Here is a 25,902-nt window from a genome sequence, read left to right as displayed (position 1 = left end):
CTTGAATACAGCTGAAATATCTGTGACCTACAATGAGTTTACTGGGCTCATCATATTTGAGTTTTAATCGCAATAACAGCTGTAGTAACTTTGGTAAGTATTCATAGATGCAATGATCAACTTTTGTAAGTGTCTCATGTGAACACTGGGCTTTTTTCTTAACATAAAAGTACCGAGTACATACAAAATGAATTATAAAATATATTGTTACAAACAGCATATTTGCTTGTGACTTTCCTCATTTTTAAGTGACCGAATAAAAGCATCTGAATAATGTAAAATCACACAAACACACGAGAAAGATTTGTTTACTTTTATTCAAAAACTTACTGTCTCCAGACAGATACAAATCAGAAACATTACAGTGGATAACAGAGGACAGGGAAACGGTTATGTATGAGTTTATATCTCTGAACAGGGAAAAGTGATAATAATATGTCTTAAATGTTAACAGAAAAAAGCACTAGAAAATTAAGCTTTACGTTTAAATGTATGTATATTTACACAATCTATTCAGCAGTTCAATGAATGTAGTGGTGAGGAACAGAAGACAGTTTAAGCCGAAGGGCATTTACTTTCATAAATTCAAAATCTGTCTGCACACCTTCTTTTAAATAATTACACTCATGCCATTTCAGAAATGCACTGATCCTTTTCTGATACGAAAGGAATCCAATGTACCTCACATAAAAGTTTCAACATGGAAGATTTATGTTTGACAACCACCTTCTTTTCCTTTTTAAAACAAGGACGTTTTAAGGCCAAGGCATGGAATGATTAAAAAGTATACCCCAGACAAAATGCACATGTCTGCAATATAAGTTCATGTATTAATGTATTAGTTAAGCTTTGTAGAGCTGCCGAATGCAATGCTGTAACATTTAGGATCTCATAGGATGTTATTATGTTACACTTTGAATATTTCATATTGGGAAAAACAAACTTGGAGCTGAATAAAATAGTTCTGTCCATGAATTGCAACCAAACTAATTTACAATTAGGAAAAAGGTGAAACCTAAAAAAAAAAAAAAAAACATCTTAAGACTGGAAAAAAAAAAAAAAATTCCCCAAAAAAACAAACACACACAAAAAGAAGGAAAAAAAATAAAACATCTCAAAACTTTACTTGCTGCATGGCTACACACTTTCATGTTTAGACATGTTCTTATACATTTCAAAACCTTTTAACTCTAAGTTGGAGTTTTAAAAATAAGAAAAAAGCACAATTATAAAATCAGCACCAATTTATATATTTATATATAATTTTATTTAAATGTAGATGTCTACATAGCTCTAATCAGGGAGAAGAAAATCTCCACCAGACATACTACACTAAGTTCTGTTTTATTAGAGACAACACAATGGCACTACTGGAGAGATTTCCTCTTCTTAGCTTGATCTTAGATTTTAGAGGGACGCGCGAGCGGATCTGATCTTTGGATAAGCCTTGTGACTCTGCGGAAGAATTACAGTTCTTTCTGCGCATCTGCACAGTCTAAGTGCCTGATTTACTAGAGCAGTTGGCACATAAAAACAGTTTTGTTGGTGCAAAGAGAGCAACAGGGCCACTGAATGGTTGAGGTATTTAACATACACCAATCACTGATCATGTCGCTGACTTCACACATGCACCAAAGGCAGTAAATCAGCTCAGAGCATTTCATGTTATGTCATGATTTCTGAGGGTGGAATAAAAGGAAACTAAATTCTAGATAAAAAGACCTGGAGGTTTTTCTCCATTTCACATATTAGATAAGAAGAATAAAATATATCAATACTCACTATGATGAGCAAAAACCTGCTTATAAATTACTACTTTACACCAGATTACTCACTATTACAAAAGGGCTATACATAACAAAGTTGTCTTTAAGTTAAAAAAGATGCATTCACCCCTGGCTTCAAGAAATACCACAACTCTAAGAGATCTCACATATGTTTCTTTAAACATGATGACGTTCAACTGTGAAATATTTTTATATATATATATATATTTATATATATATATCTCTCTCTCATATACTCATGTATGGCTAAGGACAGTCCGAGATTCCATGGCGTTCAGTATCTACTGTCGCGGTTTCGCATGATCAGGGAAAGCCCACACAATGATTGCAAAGACTTTGAATTGCTCCTTAATCCTTTCTGTGTTTTAGTAAGTGTCAATGGTACAAGCTGATTTGGATGCCAATCACTCCATTGAATTTAATTCTCTTTAGAGAATCAATGTGAATTCACACAAAATGTCTCTTCTCTTCACACTCCTCCAATTATAATCTTAAAACATGGGCACTCCCAGGACCTACAAGAGAAAATGTTCAAATTCAGTTCAGTGTTTAGAGTTACCAAACAAACGTTTCATTCAATCACCAGTCCAGATGGGTCTGATTAGTATTTATAATAGTGAGATGCTCTCCCCCTCTCTGTCTTTTTGCACAAGGGCAATTCAAACTATCTGAAATCACTCCTGCTAGTGCCATCTAGTGGTGATCTCTCTTTCACGTCCTTAGTGTCGGAGTGAACGAGTCCCCCATTACCGCTGAAAAGCATCATAACCCAGGAAATGAGTGCTTCTTACAGACTCATCCATGATGGAGGCAGGGTCGAAAAAGTCGGGCTTCAGTTCCGATCGCTCTCGTCGATTCTTCGATGGGGGCTGCAAGATACGAAAGAGCAGACAATAAGGATAAGATGTGTAAAAACAAGTGGTATTTATTTAGTTAGAAATTGTGACATTAATAGTTATTTAATATGTATTAAATGTATGATATGAATGATTCAGTGTTTCTTTTTGAAGACCTTTTAAGACCAAATAAAGAAAATTTAAGGAATAATCTGAATGGAACAATACTCCAAAAATGCCTAAAGATTATTAAATCAAGACATTTCATGGAGAAACAAAATGACATAAGATGTCTTGTTTTCAGGGAGAAAAAACAAAAAAACATCTGCATATGGGCTTAGTTTAAAAATCCACTTAATTCAAAGGAAAAACTAGTTTTTATACCTCGTTGACACTGACATTGATATTTATTCTTATTTTAAGCAAAAACTTAAGTTCAAAAACAGGACTTCATATTTTGCATCTAAAGTAAATGTATTTTGATTTTAGGATGTTCAGATATTGGTATGGGAAAAAAATACCGAGGAAAAAATTTATTTTATGCAGCACATGCAACATTTAATGGCACTTTATGAGTTTCAGACTTTCTGCTCTTGATTTAAGACATTTTTAAGGCCTTGTAAAAGGGTGAATTAAGACTTTTATAAGATCCACAGAAACCCTGTGATTTCTGAAGGATCATGTGACAGACTGCAGTAATGACTGCTGACAATTCAGCTTTGATATCACAGGAATAAATTACATCTTAAAATATATTAAAATATAACAGTTATATAAATTTACAGTTATTTTAAATTAGAGCTGCTCAATGCTGAAAAAAAAAACTGACATTGCTTTATTTTGTTTTTCTGCGATACATATCCACGCATCCATTTTATTCTCACATAACTGACTGTTTACACGAGGAGACTCACCGAAATGGGCATTTTGACTTAATTTTGCATGCATGTGTCCAATCAAGCTCAAAAAGAAGAGAAAGAGAACTGAATTCGGTGCTCACGTGCTGTCTGCACGGCTCTGTGTGTGCACGAGTTACAGTCTTCTTGCGCTTGATGTTAAAAATGACAGGACTTAAAAACAAATGCAAATGATAAACTTTCACTCTATGATGGTTAAACTTTGCAATTAATCCGCAAATCACATGCGTTCCGAACCGGGCCGCAGCTGACCCGTACGGATCACAAATCGACTACAATCCCTATACTTCACATCACACATCCTGCGATGTGACTATTGTGGATGCACACACTGCGATATCGATCCTGAAACGATATACAGTGCAGCCCAATTTTAAAGAGTAATAATATTTAATAATATTACTGCTTTGACTTCTTATTGACCCCAAACATTATGTTATAATTTAGACAAAAACTGGAATTAGCGTAAGCTTATTACCAGATCAATATCCATGGTGTCAAAGTCCATGCCTTCATTGAGATCCTCAATCCGGCCTTCTGATGACATCATCACATCTTCCACAATGGGTTCTTCATCATCCTCCATTAGGCCTGTTCCTCGACGACTGCAAGCATTTGCAAACCAATGACACCATGTTTTTTTGTGTGCATTTAAATGGCAGTGTAAAATGCAGTGTAAAGTTACATTGAGAGTGATTTCTCTTACATGGCATGCTGAAGGTTGCTCCTTAATTTGGCGTAGTTCATAGCTCTCTCCTGCTGCTGTCTTGCCACCTCCTCTTGCTGCTGTCTCTGTGCTAGCATCCAGGTGACTTGTGTGCTGTAAAACAATATCATCACACCTCACTACATCCCTTCAGTCCCAAACTAAGATGCTAAGCAGCACACTGAAATTAGCTGTAATGAGAGTGTCATGACACATCCACAGACAAGAGAAACTCATTATGCTTGAGTATCAATGCTCTTACTTGTAGTCCATGGGTGTTTGGTGGTGCTGTGGCTGAGGGGTCTGAGGGTGTGTGTGCTGCTGTTGCTGATCGGGGGTCATGGTGTACACCCCCATGTAACTGTCCTCAGGACGCAGGCGTTTGGGTTCTCTCATGACGGTGGAGGTGAGGTGGGGTGACGGCATCATTACGGGCGTCTGCATGCTCTGCTCACGGCTCATCCACACCTCGCTGCTGCTGCTGCTCTCCTCTGCACACAGACAGCAGGACAATCATTAAAGTTGTGATGAAACGAAAGTAGCAAAAGGTTCTTTTCTTCTGCATTGTTACATAGATCAGTGTGTAATGGATTATAGAAAAAATAAAATAAAATGTAGGGCGGGGACTTGTTTCTGTTCATTGGTTATTGTTTGGATGTTGAGATGTGTACTCAAAAATGGAAGTAGATGAACATGAGCTTGCAGGGATGGGTTAAAGTGGACTCAATTGTTGGAGAAGTCCTGCATTCATCACCATAAGTCTGACATTTTCATAGAGTTAGTTTTCAATCCATGCAGACCATAAATTGGACAGTCACCATAAATTAAAACTGACATGATTTACTTCCTTAAAAATGTCAATGGTGTTATAGTGCATGATCCATCAGTGCATGTTATTAAGTCTCTGTGGAATACTTGATTCTGATTGGTCAATCGCACCATCCAGCGGTATGTTATCCCCCGATAACAACCGATAACATAGGCACATCCTGTGTCAGCGCTTTACACTTGCTAGGAACGTTTTTTCCTTGTGGAAGTTTTACATTTGGTGAGCTAATAAAATATTAAAACTCAAATCAATATTTTGTTTACAATTATTTAATCATGTCATCCGGTATTGCGGACTCGCTCTCTCGTTTCATACAAATGCAGCTGCTGCCATTTTACGAACACTGTAATGGATTATAAGATAACAAACAGGTACAATTTTAAAACACTTTCATCTCATATCTCTTATCCCCATTATTATTTATGTGGTGAAATATCATGTAATAAATGGTATGACTGTACCCTATCCCTTACTTGCCACTAGCTAGCAACTGCTTTCTCTGCAGAAGCTTTGCGTTTAAAGAGCTAATAAAATATTTCGACTCAAGATCAATATTTCATGTCTAATTATTTACTTATGTAGCAAGTGGCTGTGTAATAAGCAGGGTAATGTACATCCAGCGGGTTGTCATCACGGAATAAACCCCTTCAGGCTGATGCAAATCCTGTTGGGGTTTATTCTGCGATAACAACCAGCTGGATGTACATTATACCTTACACATTAAATACATTATTTGTCTGAATTCTTGAATTCAAACTGTTTTACCTTCTGGTAATTTCCTCTTGCCGGTGGCAGGCTTAGCTTTTTTACTCCTGACGGAGGAGCCTCGGCTACTGATGCCACTGACCACAGACATTGTGTCATCATCACCCCCCGCCTGCAGTGAGTTTCTGTAAGAGATGAGCGGCAGCCAGCAGTCTTCTCTCTGCAGGGCCATCTGAAATGTCATGAAGCGCTCCAAATACATGTGCCTTTGGGAAAACGAAAGAAAGGACCAACATTAGATCCAACAGCTAATGAATGCTCCACACAGTCCCATTACACAACTACACATATGCTGAGGTCAATAAACGGTTGCTTACACAGTCCGCTTGTCCTGACGCATGAGTTTGGATGAGAACTCGCTGAGAATGTCCAGAAAAGCCAGGTTGAGGGGAGGATGTCCCTCACCCTGAGGATTGGGCTCTTTGAAGGCAAACTCAATACCGTCCCTTTAGACAAAGAGCAACATGGGGTGTAAACATGTGACTTAACTCCACACACAAAGTTTTTTTTTCACCCAAGAGGAACAGAATGGAATCTTACTTGTGTAACATGGCGATTGCCTCTCTAGTCTTGAGCTGATCTAGACCAAAAGTCAAAGAGAAGCGCCGAGCGAGCTCTTTAATGCCACAGAAAGATGAGGATGAACGGTCAAAGCTGGGTCCCAGATCTGACAGCATCTCGTTGAAGAGCTGCACAAAGCAGAAAGAAAAAAAACATGAACAACCGGCAAAACAAAACCTGGTTTGATGGAAGATACAAAACATTGCCACTGACCTGCTGTAAGCTCAGAATGAGTGTCTTTGCACACTGGATTTTGTCAATCTGTCTCGTCTTGCTCATAGTTTCCTTGATGATATCACCATAGTCATTGTAATACTAGACAGAAAACAGAAAAAAAATTGTTTAGTGAACATTAAAGAATATTAATGAAATGAAAATGCATATTTAAGAACGAAAAGACTCACCCTCATGTACTGCTTAAAAATATCTGCACCAGTGTTCATCTCAACTACATTGTAGATAATGAGTTTGCAGTATGCGGCCAGCAGATTCCGCCTCTTGTGCAAAGCTTCGATTTTTCCTGCTTCATCATCCTGCTGCCCATCTGATTGAAAATAAAGGAAGACAGACTTTCAAATAATGCTCATGAATGTGACTATGAGCAGCTTGAAAAACAAAGAAAACTGCTGCCCTCTAGTGGTCACTTTGAAACCTGACTCCAGTTGATTTGTCTAAACAACTCTCCTTTTAAACTAGTCAGTCTACTTCAGCTAAAGCTCAGTCCACAGCAGGATTAAGTGTTGCTAGAGTCTCTAATCTCTAAATCAATTAAACGCTTCAAAAGTCAATTTCCTTTGTGTTGTCTTAGTGTTAGCATTCAACAGCCAGGGGCTCTAAATCCATTCAGCAAAGCCTGTTAAAGTCGTTACGCTATTAGCAGTGATAGACCTGTGCTGTTGCTGTCTTCATCCTGGTCAATGAAGACATGGTCCAGGATGAAATTGAGAAGCTCAGACTGCAAGGACGCTTCGGATGTGTATACTAGGGGCTCGAGAGCTTCCCTCCCCCCTGAGATGATCTGATGGCTGAAGATCAGCAGCAGGTCACAGAGGATGGTGAAGGCCTGAGGGAGAACATTACAGTCAAGGTACAGCCTGGTTGTGACATGAGGGATAATTGTTGTGACGTTTGATACGGACCTGCTCTTTGACGGCGGTGTTGACGCTGGTTAGGTAACGCTGGCACATTAGACAAAACGCCCTCATCTGCTTCCTCAGAGTCAACATGTCCTCCTACAGAGACCAAATGCATTGTTGACATCCAACAAACCACAGTAAACAAGCGAGAAGAATGAATGCATACAGATCATATGAATGGGAGCTACCTTTTTAGAAGTGCCCTCAGAGACCTTCGCTAAGCTCCAGAGAATGACGTAATGTGTGCACTGCAGTGCGTGAATGACAATCTAAGAAGTCCAAAGAGACCGTAACGTTACCCAACAATCAAGAGGCAAAAGCAAAGTTTCAAATGAATTCAAGGTGTTATTTCTATGGGAGCACATTTATTTATTTAAAATAAAAAGCGGTTATTGTGAGATAAAGTTTTAAATAAGAAATAACATCACAGTGAATTATTCAGAATTCATTGATTCTATGTCTTTGTTTCAAGGGAACCCCTGACGTAATTAAATATTTAATGCACTTCATGTTAATAACAAAGAATGGAATATAAAAATACAAAGAGAAAGAAAATATATCAATATGGTACCAGATTATCCTTATTCAAATCAATGTGATAAACGATTTAGGTTAAAAGTAATCTAAAAAGTAATCAAAAAGTAATCAGAATACATTACCTAAAAAGAGTAATCTAGATTACTAACTACAATTTTTGTCATGTAATTTGGAATCAGTAACTGACTACAATTTGTAAGTAATCTACCCAGCACTATATATAAGTTATAGTCACAATTACAAAAAAGTGTTAAGTCTAGCCCAGTCAGGCACTATTTTAACATACACCCGACATGCTGTCTTAAAACGTACCTGCTCAGGCATGTCTCCATTTTCAATACCAGTGTTCAATAACTTGTAGTTGCTGGTGAAGAGGTCCCATTTTGAGAGATCATGAGCACTAAAACATACATAGGGATGAAAGGGGTTTAGAAAAGTAGATAAATGACAGCCTTTGCCCATAAAGTGATCATCTGTTAAAGACAAACACTATATGATGATACAGGAAAGCCTTACTTGTGGAAAGCTGTGATCCTCTTCAGTGTGGACAGAACTTGGTAGGCATCGTCTTCATCTGGGTCTTCACCCTGTGAAGGAAACAAGATGCTAATGAGACGACAACAACTTTCTGAGCTTCTGCTTCAGAGGAAAATTGTTTGTACTGAGTACTGGGGATGTGTAAAATTACTTTTTCCATAACTGACTAGTCAGGCTAGTTCAATGCTCTGTCTTAAGGAAGCCCAGAAGGCTATTTTCCATCACGTGCACCAAACCCTGATCAGATGCATTTCTTAGGGATGCTCACAAAAGATGAAGTCCTCTAACTCTACCACTGGTGAGTAAAATCAACCAATTATATAGATTTTACTAACTATTACTCAGACATTTTGAGATGCAACACATACTACACCACAGAGCACAACTGCTAAAAATATTAACAATTAGGGGGAGAAAAATCTTAATAAACTAGTGCACCTCATTAATTAACTTGTCACATTGGAAATGGAGGCCAGACCATCCCCAAAGAGGCCTCCAGAAAAAACAGACAACACAAGCAGAGCACAAATACAATACTCTTTCCAAACTTTTGTTCCTATGCAAACACAGAACAACATCAAAGTGCTCCTGAATCGCCACCCTGAGCCTCCCGCTGTCCTCACCTCCTGCAGGAAGTCCTCCAAAAGCTTGTTGAACTTGTCCACTTGCTCATCCAAGAGCTGGCTACGGGCAATATCCACCCGGTTAAAGATTGTGAACTCCTCGTTGCACAGGGAGTGATAAGTTTTGGAGCAAGCCTCAAGCACATCTGTGTCTGTGTGCTTCTCCACAATCTCTCTGATTTGTCTTAACAATGAATCCAGGTGCTGCGAGGGGGAAAAACGGCTTTCATTCACATGCTACACAATCAGTCTATTGTCAACAATCATTGTGCATTTATTCAGTTTAAACAACATGTGGTTCAGACCTTTTCCAAACGCCCTGTGGTGTAGATCTCCAGATCAAAAAACTGGGGCAGCTGCAGCAGATTTGTCACTTTCTCTGCATCTACAGAGTACTGTATGAAAGAAAAAAATATATATATATCAGTTTCAGCGCTCTTTAAATAACATTTCATGTTGCCTTTGACTTTTAATGGACTTTAACCTTTGCAAGTAAAGCTGGCAGTGCTATAGCGAAGAGCTCTGTCATTCTCGTCCGGTCATCAAGCTGAGTCTTCTTCTCCTTCGCTGTCAGAACCTGAAAGCAGATCAAGTGAGAATTGAGAACAGCGTGTAACAGGTAACGTGTGAAAGCATGGATCTGTCATCAAGGGCTGGTCGATGCGTGTGGCATCAGGTCTTACCCTCTTGCCCGTGCCTCTGCCCACAGGAGGATGGCACTCTGCAGCCTGACGGATGGTGCACAGCATGATCTCTATAAGAGCTGTCTCCTGTCTGTCCGTCAGAGCTGGAAAACACACAAAAGGTAATTAATCTCTTACTCCCTTTGGAGCAAGTAAACTTTCAGGTGGTGTGTCACTGAGTCATACCTTCCTCTCCAGGCAGTGGCTCATCCAGCAGCAGGCTGATCATGCAATCCCAGTCCTTCAGGATCTCTGCTGCACAGTCCCACATACTGTCCACTAGGTAGGCTGCATGCTCGTGAAGCTGAGGATCAAAAACATATTAGACATATTAGACTCATAATAGAGACTATCATGCTTCGTTACTGAATTGTATTTCACTTAAATTGTCTAGAATGGAAGAAAACAAACTCAACATGTATAGAGGTGATGTGTTTGAGAAACTTGTTTTTGCAATTCTGTTTGGTGACATTATTCGCACAGAAATTGCACCCTTTAACATGCATACTGAACTGACTTGATTTAATGTCACATCATTTGCAATGTTGTTGTTGATGTAACCTCACCTCACTCTCCAGGAAGAAAAAGACAGTGGTTTTGATGAGGTTGGCGTTCACACTCTGTCTGCCTCGTCTCTTGGGCATGCTGTCATCTTCAGGGTCTCGATGACTGAACAGTCTGCAAACAAAGATGAAAATGTTTACCTCAATCTAATACTGCCTAACTACCCCGTCTATTCATTCATGTCTCTAGATATAGTTTTGTCTTTCAGCAGGTCAAAGAAAAGAAGATAAGAAGAACCACAAGTAAAACTCACTTTTTAAAGAGGAACTCTCCTGCTGCCACAGCGACAGGGCGGTGGGCTGAATACACTAGGTGGTACACACTCTCACAGTCTTCTGCAGTCAGAACCTCATCACTGCTACTGCAATACCAAACAACAATAGCATATGAGCATCCTGTCATACTGATTCTCACAGCTAGTTCTGCCTATAGTATTTCAGGAGATCAGTCAAGTATTTATTCAATAACTCAGATTCAGTGAGATTATTCAGTGAATAATTTGACTGAATCGAGCCGATAACTCATGGGTTATATCGTCTTTTTGAGCAATTAATTAAAAGAACTACGTCATAAGTGTCATTTGTTTGTAAATTACACTACACTACCAATCAAAGGTTTAGGGTTGGTAAGATTTTTTTAAATGTTTTTGAAAGTAGTCACATATGCTAACCAAGGCTGCATTTATTTGATCAAAAGAAAAAGTAATACTGTGAATTATTATTACAATTTAAAACAAGTTTTCTATTTTGATATATTTTAATAAATTAGTATATTTTAAAACGTAATTTATTACTCCAGTATCATTACAGTATCATTACTCCAGTCTTCAGTGTCACATGATCCTTCAGAATTCATTCTAATATGCTAATTTGCTAATTTCCTTTTTAATTATCAGTGTTGAAAACAGTTGTGCTAACATTTTTTTCAAGACTCATTGATGAATTAAAAGCTCAAAAGAACAGCATTTCTTTAAAATAGAAATCTTTTGTATCATATAAATATATAAATGTCTTTACTGTAACTTTTGAGAATTAATTTCTTTCAAAAAACAAAGATGTTTTGACAATATTTTGTAACCCTAAACCACTAATCCTAATTCAAATCACCAACTCATATCAAAAGAAACTGATATAGTAGTATTATAAAGTGTATAAAGTGTATTCTGGGTTTTACACGTACTGTAACACCAGCGTGAGCAGTTTTATTGCTTGCACTGCAACGTCGTACTCCTTGTCCAGCGTCATAGATACAATGCGGTCCTGATGGAGACAGACAGATAACCATCATACACAATCATACTGACTTCGAACACTCGACAGTGAAAAAGCACATCACTTTATTTTAAAATATTGAAAAGATACATAAAAATCATTTAATTAAACTCTTAATTTCACAGGGGAGTATTTTTGATGACTCATTTCTGTGTTTGCTCTATTTTGGATGGGCTTGGATGAAGCTTCCCCAGATGGTTCTCTCACCTTGAAGCGGCTGGTGAAGAGTTCCAGTTTGGCGTTGAGCTCGCGGTTATAGTACAGCCCCTGCAGAGCTGTGAGACACTTCAGACGCACCTCACCTTGCTGAGAGAGAGAGGGGGAAGAGAGTTACAATTTTGTTCCAATTCCAGGAATTTGTCGTGACTAACTCCATCTGACACTATATTTAGGGATTAAAGAAAAAAGAAAGGAAAAATGGTTGAATTCTCACCTTGTCGTGCATGGTCCAGCCCACATACTTAAGATAGCTGTCATTAAGAAATGCATCACTGTACATTTTCATCCACACACCAATCTCCTCGATGCAGATTGCCCGGATCTCTGCTATCGCATCACTGAGGAGGAACAACAGAAGTACTTAAGCCCACAGACACCCACGGGAACACATCAGAGTATTATTGAGTAATCACTTGAGTGGTAATTGATGATGACAGTATGTGCTGGTAGAAAATCGAAGTTTATGAGTGTGCATACCGATATCGGTGAACAAAGACACCCTTGAAAATGGCATTCATCATGTTTTCAATTTCATCTTGATTTTCTTGTAACTGTAAAGAAAAAAAGTGAATTATTCAATCATTGCTGCAGTCAGTGCATGACAGTAACATGCATTACTAGTCAAAGGTTTGTGTGTGTGTATAATATATATATATATATATATATATATATATATATATATATAAATAAATAAATAAATAAATAAATAAATGGCATGCAGTTGCTTAAACAATCATTCAATGTAAATTGCGATCATCGTAATTAATAAATCACAATTACATGGGAATAATCGACAATTATGTTTTTTGTGCAGCCCTAGTATGGAATTATATTATTTATAAATAAGACAAAAAAACTAAAAGTGAATTTCTTATTTTAATTTACATTTTTACGAACCCACAGTCTTGAAAATCCTGGATATATGAGGTAGACAAATTTTGAAAGTGTTATTTCTAGACATTTTTATAAAGATTTTTTTTCTAGTTATGCCGATCTCTGAAAGACATTGGGCAGAAAAAATACAAAATAAATAAATAAATAAAATAAAAAATAAAAGCCCTTATCCAATGATTAGTTAAAAAAAAAAAAAAAAAGTGGAATGGATCCTAGAAAAACAAAGAAATTCAGCTCTTAAAACTTAATTAAAAATTAAAAAAAGTTTTGGAAAAAAAAGCAGTCAAAAAGGCTGAGAACCACTGCTGAAGGACATGCTATCTGTTACTACAGAAATCAATTTCAATTCATACAAAAAATTACAACCTATGAGGTGATTGATGTATGCTTGCTCTTTAATGACTTCACCTTTAAGTGTTTTTCTGAACATATATAAATCAACAGCATGCCACAGATGCTGTCAACAGAGCTTAACCCAGAATATTCCTTTAAACTACAACTCATGTTATGTGTGTGTCCACGTGGATACACTCAATACTATCAAGACATCAATAAAACCTCAAACTTACAAATGCAGATGGCATAACAGCAGGGTCTGTTATTACATAACCTAGTTCATTTACAGCACCAGTTAAATACAGCTTTCATACTCATGGCCATTCAGCCGAGTTCTAACCCCACGGGTGCTGACAGAGTGAGAGCGTTGTGGTTAACCTGACAACCCACAATAACACAGAGTTCTCATTAGAATAGGATCCTTTTTTAATTAATTTATCCATGTTTACTCAGCTTTAATGTAGAGAGAAAGAGTACAGATGAAATGTGATGAATGTTTGGTTGGTCGTGTGTTTTTGTGGCTGTTGGCCAATAGAGGCGTAGGTGTTGGGAAGGAAAGCAGCAAACACCACAGTGACCTGGCAGCCTCACGCAAAGGGAAGTGAGTCTCCACAGGGAAGAGTGAAGAAATCTCCTGTGCCTCTGAAAGCTTCATTTATTCACTCTGCCCCTTTCACTTTCAGCTTTTATGGTTGCTCTAAGACAATGACAACATGCTGAATTATTTAGATGCGTGCAACATCTCCATCCCGGGTCCAGAGGACACTCACCTCCTTGCGTTTCTGAAGCAGAAGCTCTAGTCTGTCATTGGCCCTCTTGCCAATCATCTTGTTCCTCTCTGCTTCATATTGCCGCTGAGTGTTGTCCATGTTGATGCTGAGGTTCAGTGCTACATTCACGAGGGCTGTCATCAGCTTCATAGCTTTGGGGAAAAAACAACAACATAGCATCTTGATACTTATTTGGCCCAATCAAAAAGCAGCAGAGATACTGTAGCAGAGTAGCAGAGATACTGACCTGCCAGTGTGCTGGTGTGTCTGAAGGCGCGGACTTGAGAGTCTGAGAGGCCGGTGAGCAATGAGATGACCGTGTCCATCATGTATTCGTCATAGATGATGCTGTATTGACATTGCCGCACCAACACGCCGATAAACTCACAGAAACTAGACTTGAACTTCTTCCACTGCGGCCCGGCCATTGTGAGCGGGTAATCGCCGCTGTCCTGCGATAACATCAACTCTCACTGGTTAGTGTGGGCACAAAATAATTCATAAAACATAGTATGTAGTGGGTGAGGAGAGTCATGTTCAGGGTTGGAGAGTGAAGTTTACCTCATCAAACTCTTCTGTCATCTTTCTGATAATCTCAGAGTTTTGCATGTTGCGGAACATCTCACCAGTGACAACACCTGCACAAAAGTTTGGTATTTTTGAAAAAGTTATAACATTATAAAACAAAATTGATATGAGCTTAAGTTTATACTTAGCTCAGGTCAGGACTTAAAGGCCTGGTTTCACAGACTGGGCTTATATTAAGCCAGGATTAGGCCTTAGTTCAATTAGGACATTTAAGTAGCCTTTTTAAAAACGCCTTAGAAAAAAATAGTTACTGGTTGTCTGTGTATTTTTTTTTTTTTTTTTTAACAAAGACAAATGTACTAAAATGTATCGCTAAAAGTAAAATTACTTTCTTATATTTAGCAGAATGTCCATTCTTTTATTTTCCATATAATGAAACTTAAGGCTGTTTACACTAAGAATAACTATAAAAATAACTATAATGCTAACCACTCCAAGTGCATGCTGCAGTTTTGTTGTCTGCTGCTTTAAATGATTCTAATAGGATGTCAATCTTTTTATTGTTCATCAAAATATCATTCTGAAATAGTTGTGGTGTGGACTTCCCTATTCTCATAGTATTAGAACGATTATTAAAACTTTATAGTTGTAGTTATTGTTATAGATATTGTCCTTTATATGAACTGCCCATAACTGTCAAACAAAAATGTCAATGACAATGACAGGTTATTAAAGTCGTCATGAAATCAAAATTGACTCTATTTACTTGGTTAGCGCATATTACTAGTCTTGTGGTGAATAATTAATCCGTGCAAGTTAATACACAGAAAAAAATAGTTTGTTGTGGTAATCTTTAATCAAAATCTGAAAAGTTACTTCCAGTAATATGTCACAATACTAGAGAATAGTCATTTGCAACTTCCGATTCACAGGGACTTTAATGACCTAGGTCTTAATGACCTTTTCTCAATACAAAGCTACCATACAGCTTGGAATATAGCACTGCTTTTGTGATGGTTTATGTCCACATTGGAGTTTTGAGTTCACCGAAAAATGAAAATTCTGTCATTAATTACTCACCCTCATGTCGTTCCAAACCTGTAAGACCTTCGTTCATCTTCACAACACAAATTAAGATATTTTTGATGTAATCTGAGAAGTATATGACTCCATAGACAGCAATTTAATCGACACTTTCAAGGTCCAGAAAGGTACTAAAGACGTTGTTAAAACAGTCGATGTGACTGCAGTGGTTCAACCTTAATTTTATGAAGCAACGAGAATACTTTTTGTGCGCAAAAATAATGACTTTATTCAACAATCTCTTCTCTTCCCCGCAGTAAGCACATCGAAGGCTTCCATGTTTACATCCGAACGCCGGCTCAGTATTGGCCAAAGCTGTTCAGCGTTCTGACGTAAAACCTGGAAGCGCTGGACATAAACAACATATGAGAATGACACAGAAAAGAAGATATTGTTGAATAAAGTCATTATTTTTGTTTTGTTTTTGCGCACAAAAAGTATTCTCGTCGCTTCATAACATTAAGGTTGAACCACTGGAGTCACGTTGACGGTTTTAACAATGTCTTTAGTACCTTTCTGGACCTTGAAAGTGGTGGTTAAATTGCTGTCTATGGACGAGTCATATGCCTCTCGGATTTCATCAAAAATATCTTAATTTGTGTTCTGAAGATGAGTGAAGGTCTTACGAGTGTGGAACGACATGAGGGTGAGTAATTAATGACAGAATTTTCATTTTTGGGTGAACTAACCCTTTAATAACTCCTGTGCCCATTCACTTTCATTATATGGAAGAGAGCAGTGTGAACATTCTTCATTTTTCTGTTCCATGAAAAAAGTAATGCAGGTCAGAACAAAATGAGGGTCAGTAAATGAAGACATAATCTTCATTTTGGGTGAACTATCCCTGATTCTGTCTGTCACACAACATTTACCATCTCTGAGCTCAAACCAGATCACATGAGGAATGACATTCAAACCTTTGCAGCCAGAGCACTGGATGAAGAAATTGATCAAGTCTAGAAGTGCGACGTCTCTGTCATGTTTATAGGACTCGATCCAGTCATCGACGACCGACTGCAAAAAAGGAGAGCAGAAATCTCACAAAGGTCAAAATCTGCTCGACTACACAGTGGTACATCTGTCTGCATATTCTCCTGCCAACACTCCAGAAGCCACAAACCCACATGAGGGAATTTAAGATGTGAATGCCAGAGCGTGACAGAGGGCAGTGTAAAATCCGGTAATATGCTCACTGACCTGCATGGCACTCTTCCCTAGCCTGACCACTTCAAAAAGCATGACATTTTCCATGCCGTTTTCCTGGTGGTGACCGTTCATGCGTCCAGCTCCTTTCCCCGCTCCTTTCCCCTTCTCTCCAGGGCCCTTCTTTCCTTTCTTCGCCTGAAGCAGAGTGACATTACAGGTCAACAGTAAAGAACTGGATCAAACTCTTCACAGCGGCTAGAGGTCTGGATGACATCCACAGCAAATACACTTCCTAAGTTGCAAATATCATGTGCCAATTGTTTGCTAAGAATTTTATGCATTTAAATAATTCGACTGATATATTACAAACAGCCAGTGTTTGTATAAAGATGCTTAATTCAATTATTTCAGTTAAGGTAAAAAATAAAGCCATTTGTTTACTGGCCAGTTACATAGAAACATGGTTAAGTCATCATTCAGTTCAAGTCAGAATCTTAAGTTAGGAAAAGTTCACGATCCCTGGCCAATTATTAGCTCCAGAACCATTTCAGTGGAAAAGGGGTAAAAGGCCATTTAAAGGAACCTTGTGAAATCTTGTAAAGACTCTCAATAATCAAAAATGTCAGAGTCCACATATACCTTGCCCTTCCCAGTGAAGACATTCCTCCCATCAGGATCATCGAAATCAGTGTCTGATGAGAATCGGGTGTCAGTGTCCCTATTCACACAAACAGATCAATGTCATCAGAGTGAGGGAGAATGTGTGAGTGCATGCATAAATTACTGTGTGTTTCTGTACTCACTGAGGGTAATGAAACTCTGTTTGTAATTCCGGTGCGGCTATCATTTCTTTAACATCTTCTGGTCCACTTCAACTTGTCAAGGGCTTTGTCTTTATACACAAAGGGCAACAGCAGGTACTTTTGTCTCATAAACCTAAAACACACAAAATGGGAGAAAAACAATAGTAAGGTCTTGTGTCCTTATGTGTTTAAAAACAAGCACACCTATATCTGTAATCTATGAATCCTTGCTCAATATTATAAATCAACTGACTGCTTTTGAATTCATTTTTTAATTGTTGGTCTATGCGCATCAGTGGCCAATGCATTGCATCTCAGTTTTTGTTGTTTTCAACCACAGGAGTCACATTTTAATGGTCACTTCATGCGTTTTCTCTGATCGGATAGCCATCTGATTTATCAAAATGATTCCATTTAGACTTGGCCACATAAATGTGTCTCTGCAAAACGGACATAAATCCGATCTTCAATTCCCGCACTATATGCAGATTTCATGGAGTTCACATCACCGAAAGCAACGAATATGAGCTGCATTTTATTGATCATCAGCTAAATCAAAAACCACAATAGGAGAGAGTGCAGCAACAGCACTGGCAAGATCATTTAGTCTCATTACTTTTAATGAAGATAACTGTGTTTTGAGCATCTGCGATTTACTTTCAGTTTGATTTGCATTTAGGAGGGCTTTTAGATCTGGTCTTTTTGCAATCGGATAGCTATCCGATCAGAGAAAATGTATGAAGTGACCAGGTGTAAACAGGCCCACAGTGTGACCAGTTTTAACAAACTCCTGTCTGACGAATCAGTTTGCAAGGTCTCATCAAAAATGAAGTGGTAACCAATCACATTTACAAAATTAAAACACTGTCACACTTGTGTATAGTTGTTACTGAATTGTGATTGGTCAAGCCATGTAATTATTGGGCCTCATTTATGAAACTTTCGTAAAAATACAAGTCAGAGTAATTTGCGGTTTCGTGTGTAAAACAGGCCTTCCCAAAAACTATCCTTCTGATTCACAAAAATCAGATTTAATGGTTAAACATGTGTATGTTAATGAATTCCAATAATTTGTAAATAGGGTGCACTTGAATGCTCATTCATAATTAGCATAAACCCCGCCCATGAGTCACAACCACATAAATTATGTGTCCAGGAACGGTGGAATTTTCTAGACTTCCTTCTCCTGTTTGGTTCCAGTATATTGTATAAATGCAAAAGAGACTAATTGGCCATATGCCAAAAAAAATATATTCAATTAAAAGGGTCCACCAAAGTGTTTTTAGCCATCTGAAAATGCCCGGTAGGCACTCTTCTGAAAATGCCCAGCTGGGGGCGCTTGAGAGCGCTTTGGAGGAGCAGCGTTTTTTTTTCCAGCTGAAATGCTTTGGTTGCTATGAAACAGAATATCTGTGGAAGTAACATGTTACTAGTACCTGATTTTTCAGATAGTTTGTTTTATCAGCAATTACTGAATATTAAAATGCAACAGTACCAACAAGATTAACTTGTTTACTGTTATACAGTCGTGTGCATATAAGTAGGATGTTACGTTTGGTTGATCAGCTATTTGTCCCACCCCTCCTCCACTGTGATTGGACGACTGGGTAAAAAGTGAAGTAACGAGCGCTGAGTTTTACCCACAGTTGAACATTTTTCAACTCTTCAGAGCTTGAGTTGAGGCCGCTTCTTCGAGCCACTCTAATACAAGCAGCATGCAAAGTACATTCAACCTAAATAGTTAAAGATTACCTATATGGGCAAACAAACTTGTAGTATTATCAAAATGCAGTCATCAGTTTGCCTAAAAGAACACAAAACGTTCAGATATTATATGCACCATTTACACATGGTAGGGAGCAGGTGTAAAAAATTCATAACAACTAACAAATTACAATCACCTTCATGAATCTGACAATTTAACATCAGAGCGGCTTTACAAACAAAATGAGTTCTGCTTGTGTTTCCTGAATGAGGCACACTGTGTTTTCATAATCGTGAATAATAATAGTGAATCCTTGCTGTCACTTCTGAATATTCATGCTCATCCTTATCCAAAAACTATGAAACTAACATAATCATAAATGGTTCAGTGCAGCAGTGCATGTGGACTACTAAAATTAAAACCGCTCCAAAATCACTCATAACAATTACAGTTTTACAATGTCTACAACTTCAAACAGTCTGTCACTACAGCTAGGCAGAATAAATGCAGTTATATTGTAGCCACAAGGGGGCAATATGGCACCATATGTGACTCCTGAGCTGATCACTCAGACAGACTCTTTCAGTCAGTGTAAAGGAACCTTCAGTGAAAGCGGCAGGGCAGGCCACTGCACCTCTTTAAATAGAAATAGCACCATCTAAATAATAACAATAACAATAGTAATAGTAAAGCAGAAATTTTCCCTTTCATAGTTATTTTTTCAACTTCACAACTTCAGTGTAACATCTTCATATCTTAAGTTTATGATTTTTAAAAGCACACTTTCACTAAAACAAAGCTATAGACCATATTTTCTACACAAGAGGGATTCAGACCAGCACATGATGCACGAAACCTTTTCTGACAATGATGTTACAGTGAAAAATGAAAAATCTGTCATCATTTACTCTCCCATGCTGTTTCAACGAACCTGTATGACTCTTAATTCTGTGGGAAATAAAAGAAGATATTTCTCAAAATGTCTTAGTGTTTTTTTGTCCATACAATGGAAGTCAATGGACTCCAAAACTGGCTGGTTACAACAGAATAGTCAGTTATTCTTTACATAAAATGACAAGCCCTTTAACTTCTACAGCAGAGGAGAGAGACATCAGAGCAATGTGACATAATCGGCCCAGGAATGGATCACAGCTCTGTAATGAAACATGCTTGAAGTCAAAACCACCTGTTCATGTACACAACACCACACTGTAATAAGCCATACGCAATTTAATGCTCACTAAATTAATGACTGCCATAATTATCCTTAAAAGTCTTCATGAAATGGCTGTTTCCTCCTGAAACAGGATGTTGGGCCGGGACCTACTGAATGGCACACTTGTAAATAACCAACAGCCTTTAGTTTACATCACAGTCAAGAACAAGATTTGCTATTAGTCAAACACAGACGGTATTAGAGAAAGAGTCATGAGATCATTTCAATGATCAAAAATCATCAGCGCAGAATGAGCATTTCCTGTACACTCCTGTTTATCCGTCACTGCTCAAACAAACAGTCACGCCCTAAACTCACACCTTGGGTTGAGATGTTTCAAAGCCACTGCACCTTATTAACTTCCATGGCAATCAAACCTACATACAACTTGTAATTTCCTTGTTAAGCTGGGACAGGAGATGCCGTACACATTCCAACTTTACATTGAACCTTAAAGAAAGCATAAATTCCTTCATGGACAAAGCATTTCTCTGATAAAAGCTAAATCTCTTGAAAGAGTGCTATCCCCCTTAATATTTAATTCTGCTTCATTTTGGTCGTGTGAATATATATTTTGAAATATCCATCTGCCTTCCCTTGAGAAGTGCACGAGAACTGATAATTTTAATCAGGCTAAAAACAGATTTTTTCCATGTCAAAAGAAAAAGTGTACAAATTATCTCACTACAGACTAGGCATGAATTATTAAATAAAGAATTTTTCCCAAAATTGGAGATGTGGATTGTGTGCTTCAGGGTATGCCGAGTTAGGGTCAGCTAATAGTGACAACAAGTTTTACCTCTAACTGAAGGAAATACTAATATGAATTCTATTAAATAGAGCGCAACAGTTCCCACCCACTTTTTCAGCGGCATTGGTTCCGTAATTGTAATGTCAATTTACATTAATTTCCATAATCGATTGTTTTTTAAATTAATAATTTAATCGTCAACCTTAACCTCTTAAATCCAAAGCAGGGGTGCTACCAAGTTATCATGTTACTTAACCACTTGCTTAACACGAAATAGGTGTTTTAAAGCTTAGCTTTACAGTGAATATAGGGAATATGACCATCACTTAACAAGTGCTTTTAAAATTTCTGACATATTAGAAGTGCTCTATTTTCATAACGTGAAAAAATAACTGCTTTACATGAAAATGTGATCTGTAAAAATATAGCACATAACAGACAGACTTGTGTCAAGTATCGTTGAAAGGTCTCAACTAGCAGAATACAAAAAGCATAATTGTTCCAGTTAAAGACCAAACTATACCAAGTATTTGTATGAAAAAGCACCGACGACACACGTGTAAATAGTAAACACGATGCTTTTGCACCACATTTTGGCTTGTAACTTCACTAAACATTAGTAAACCACAGTAGATTGCATATCTTTATTTAGAACAGGTGGTCTCTCGAATAAGCCCAAACAACACAACACTGCATAGTATTGTTGTCAAAAGTACTGACTTTGGTACTGAAATTTTAAAAATGTGATGCTTTGAGCACTGTTGAGTGAATTCGTAAACACCTCCGATTGGCCTTTGTGTTCACACGCTCAACATGTATGTCTGTGATTGGCAAAAATTATCAGCACACGGAAGTGTTTGAATTTGAAAGCGTTTCGAAAGCAGGAGCATTTGAAAGCAGGCCTGCTTTCAAACGCTCCCGTGTGTATCTGTGTAAGCGCTCGGTGAAGAGCGTCAAAGATGTCTATTTACAACATGTTTTTGAAGTGTTGATAATTGTAGCCAATCACAGACATATCTGATAAGCGCATGAACACAATGGCCAATCAGAGGCGTTTGCGAATCCGCTCAACAGTGCTCAAAGCGTCACATTTTAAAATTTCAGTACCGACTTGGTACCAAATCGGTACTTTTGACAACCCTACTGCATAGACCACTGAGCGACATGACATGCTGCTTGGCTAAAGCAGACTTCCGGGATCTGATCGTGGCGTCGCAATCATGACGCAGTGTTTTCCAATATCATTTGAAAGTTCAACCAATGGAAACTGTATCTCGGGTATGGTGGGTAGGGACGATGTGTAGAGACCAACCGGACACTGTTTTACAGTTAGAGCACGCTTGGTTTCGTTTGATTGCTCAGATTGACAGGTCTTGATTTACCGTGCGTCATAGAATAGGAGCACACAACTGAAACAGCGCTAAAAGATCATCACTCATCAACTAGGATCTTATTACTTGTTTATTCCATGTACTTTTATTGTGACGTTTACACTAGTTCTTATGTTCAGTAAAATCAATTCTTTGGAGGGTTTTTTCAAAATAAACAGCTAGCCTACCTAATCCTTTGCATAGCATGAAGACATTAATACTTTTCTTTAAAAATTACAATTACGTCATTTACGGTGCTTCAGGAGAGTGGGCGGAGCTAACTAGATTTTTTGGAGCATTTTGCTTGTTTCAATGCTCTGATCGGTGGAATTTTCTTTTACAGAATCATGGGTAATGTAGTTTTTCAACACGAATTCCAAAGTCAAACATGATTATTTTAAAACTAAGTTGAAATAATGCAGTCTGACATCTTCAACTTAAGCAAATACCATCGCTTAACAACCTCGTAGATCACAGTAAGGTTGTCTTTAAAAGGTTTTTAAGTTATTGTTAAAAAATAATTTATGGAGAAAGTTAATTTAGTTTTTACTTCCAGAACCCGACTTGCACTTTATTTGTTTGCTGCATCTAAATATTCTGAATATAATAACCTTTAATAATATTTAATGAAGTTGCCAAAAAGGATGATTTCTTTAATTTTCTTTAACATCTGGTAGCAGATATCCTAAAATATAGTTAGGAGTATAAGTTACACCTCTCATTTCTCCTTGCTCAGAGGACAAAAAAAGAAAAAAAAAAAAACATGAAAGTTTACCCCTAACTGAATTTCATAGTTAAAAAAAAAAAGTATTTCTTTAGAGACACACCTCTTGTGTGAAGAGTAGATGGCAATCTGAATAGAAACATTCAATTCCTCAGACAACACTGTTGAAATAATACGTGGAATAACACTAAATGAAAAATAATTTGAGGAAAAATAGGTACTAGAAAACCAAAACAATAGAAAAAGTGTCAAGAATTACAGAGCCATGAAAGTGATCCAGGCTGTTCTGAGCTGTGCGCTGAATATGCCCGCGGTTCAGTATGAAAACAAGTGGGCGTGTCTCGCCGAGTCTGTCATATCGCGCTGCTTGCTGATTGGCTCTACAGATTCCCACCGTTTCCAGGAAACATCTCCGAGAGCCGGAGCTTCATGTCTACCTCTGTACCCATATAAGGAAATAACACGTCCGTCCTCCTTTTCACCGCATCCAATCAGAGCTCGGCAGTAACATTTGTGGACGTAAACATGAACAGAGAGAGAAGGAACCCGGCTCACCGCTGTAAAAATGACGCATTCAGACACTGCCCATTATTTCAAACGGATCATTTTTGTTTGTTTAATATAGTTCTACTAATACCCTGAATAAATGCTCTGTTTTGTAACAAGTATTATAAGGTCATTATGATATGATTTCGGCTATATACGTGCATTATAAAGAGGTGTGGCTTTCAGTACTCCAATGTGTGCGAATTAAATAAGCTTAAAATAACCGAACACATTATTACAAAAGTGGCCAATAAGATGTTCCTCTCTGTACCAAATGCAGGGCAAAGCGTGTGCCGAGAACGTGAGATAAGTTATGTAATACCCAGCAAGTAACAATAAGCAGCATATATGCGGGGTGCACTGACGCAATAAACCTTAATGTTACGTTACAGAATGATCGGGGAGAAGGCGGGAATTCGAAAGCGATAGCATCATCATCGACAATGCGTTCGAAGGAAAAGTGGCGCCAAATCACGTTCCCATCCACAGCCATTGTGACTTTTACACACACGGATGACAGTGACAGCATAGCCCAAAACTAATACTGCACCATTATTTCATCCCATGCTTTCCGGCTCCTGTGCGCTAGCAATATGTGGACGGATCAGCTGTGTAAATATTCTTTAAGGAAGTCTAGACTTCCTTTTTATCATACACCGAGCATGTACATCATCTAAAACAACTGGCTTTCACACTGGACACCAAGCCAATCTAACAAAACATCCTTAAAATCAAACACTGGAAGGTATATATCCTGCAGTATGCAAATAATGCATATGATGATGTCAGTTTTCTTACTCGTCTTAACACATACAGCATATAGTGTATTAGTATTAGCCATTTTACCAAGTGACAGATGAATTTGCGCCAAAATACCGTAAAGTTTGATTGGACACACGGCCTCTGACGTCAACAACAAAAGATATGGGAAGTGTCTTTTCCCCCCTTTTAAAAGTTGATCAGCAAATTTATTTAGCTGTCGCACATAAGCACTATTACAGATTTTATCTAGTATTGTACACAATATCAAAACAAAACTGAGACCCGTTTTGGGGCACGACCTACTGGTTTACAGAAGTGAGAAATAATGTGATCTACTAATGTATGGAGCTAGTATGTGAAGTTGAGTGCTGACTGCTGAGATCAGGCGGACGCTCGCAAACTCCTCCTCAACACGATATTACTTCATTACTCGCTGTGTTTTACGCACAACGCACAATTATCAACGTTAAACGACGAACTTGTTAGCGCAAATGCAGGCTACAGTCGCGAAATCGCACAATAATTTGACAGAACGACTGAAAATACGATCAGAAGGGGAAAAATCTCCATCTTGAAGTCGATCCAGCACAGCTGTTTTCGGGATTCTCCATTTTGGCTCCGCTCGTTTCCAGTCATTATGCACGCGCATCTACCACACGCGTACATAAAACGCGTAAAAATGGGCAGCGAGTGTGTTTAATATTGACAGTGTGATAAAATTAGCATAATAGGTGCGACATCAGCTTTTCCATCTCGGAAAGAGGGGGAAAACATCGCGTCCTCGTCCTCCATCTTGCCTCTCAATTTGTGTTCCTGACTGTGCAGGGTAAGGTTAGCCCGCTAGCTAACTGTTTACCAATGAAAGGCCACACAATACATACAATATATTCATTCGCGAAACATAGTACGCTTGTTTAAATTCCCAAGGAGCCATGCGAGGTGGTTTTTATTAATTAAATACGACAACGGAAGCACGGCGGCTCGTTTCGGATCCTGTCCCTCGCTTATCAGGCTAGCGCGGCTAACACATCATCCAAATAACCCTAAAGCCACTAATTTCTATAAATCTCTCCGCCATTTTACCACTTACCCGATCGTCAGGGTCGATTCCGGGTTGTTTATATGGACTTCTTGAAGGGCTAGATGGACTCCAGAGGCTTTAAAGTGCGCATTCGCGGCTATTTCATGGATGTAGTTTGAAAGTGGCGGTCAGAGGCGGTTTTGGACACGCTCTTACCCCGCTTGCTCCGTTCGGTTTGTTGTTCCGATCACTCAGAGAGAAACTGCTGGTGTAGAG

The 25,902-nt window shown here is 38.2% G+C and overlaps 1 protein-coding gene across 2 annotated transcripts; it reads right to left on the bottom strand.

The window, feature by feature from the left end:
* Window positions 1-298: 298 nt before the first annotated feature.
* stag2b (stromal antigen 2b) lies at window positions 299-25,902 on the bottom strand. Of its 2 annotated transcripts, XM_051918454.1 has the most exons (34): window positions 25,696-25,902; window positions 17,532-17,664; window positions 17,368-17,446; window positions 16,780-16,923; window positions 16,500-16,596; window positions 14,533-14,609; window positions 14,219-14,423; window positions 13,972-14,123; window positions 12,449-12,522; window positions 12,186-12,309; window positions 11,960-12,058; window positions 11,661-11,740; window positions 10,735-10,842; window positions 10,484-10,595; window positions 10,104-10,221; window positions 9,918-10,021; window positions 9,719-9,811; window positions 9,540-9,629; window positions 9,235-9,438; window positions 8,591-8,661; window positions 8,387-8,474; window positions 7,726-7,806; window positions 7,541-7,633; window positions 7,290-7,464; window positions 6,806-6,945; window positions 6,615-6,716; window positions 6,381-6,529; window positions 6,158-6,286; window positions 5,841-6,046; window positions 4,509-4,737; window positions 4,247-4,360; window positions 4,019-4,145; window positions 2,579-2,656; window positions 299-2,302 (listed from the first exon to the last, which is right to left on the bottom strand). In XM_051918454.1, the coding sequence occupies exons 2-34, from the start codon at window positions 17,573-17,575 to the stop codon at window positions 2,279-2,281; spliced, it is 3,810 nt and encodes a 1,269-aa protein (XP_051774414.1). In that variant the 5' UTR covers window positions 17,576-17,664; window positions 25,696-25,902; the 3' UTR covers window positions 299-2,278. The 2 variants fall into 2 exon arrangements, with proteins under 2 accessions (XP_051774414.1, XP_051774413.1); XM_051918453.1 differs by having other exon boundaries at window positions 299-2,656.

Source organism: Ctenopharyngodon idella, chromosome 14, assembly GCF_019924925.1.
Source record: "Ctenopharyngodon idella isolate HZGC_01 chromosome 14, HZGC01, whole genome shotgun sequence".
Classification (NCBI taxonomy): Eukaryota; Metazoa; Chordata; class Actinopteri; order Cypriniformes; family Xenocyprididae; genus Ctenopharyngodon; species Ctenopharyngodon idella.
Note: the sequence above shows the minus strand (reverse complement) of the source record. Positions and strands in the feature narration are given on the sequence as shown.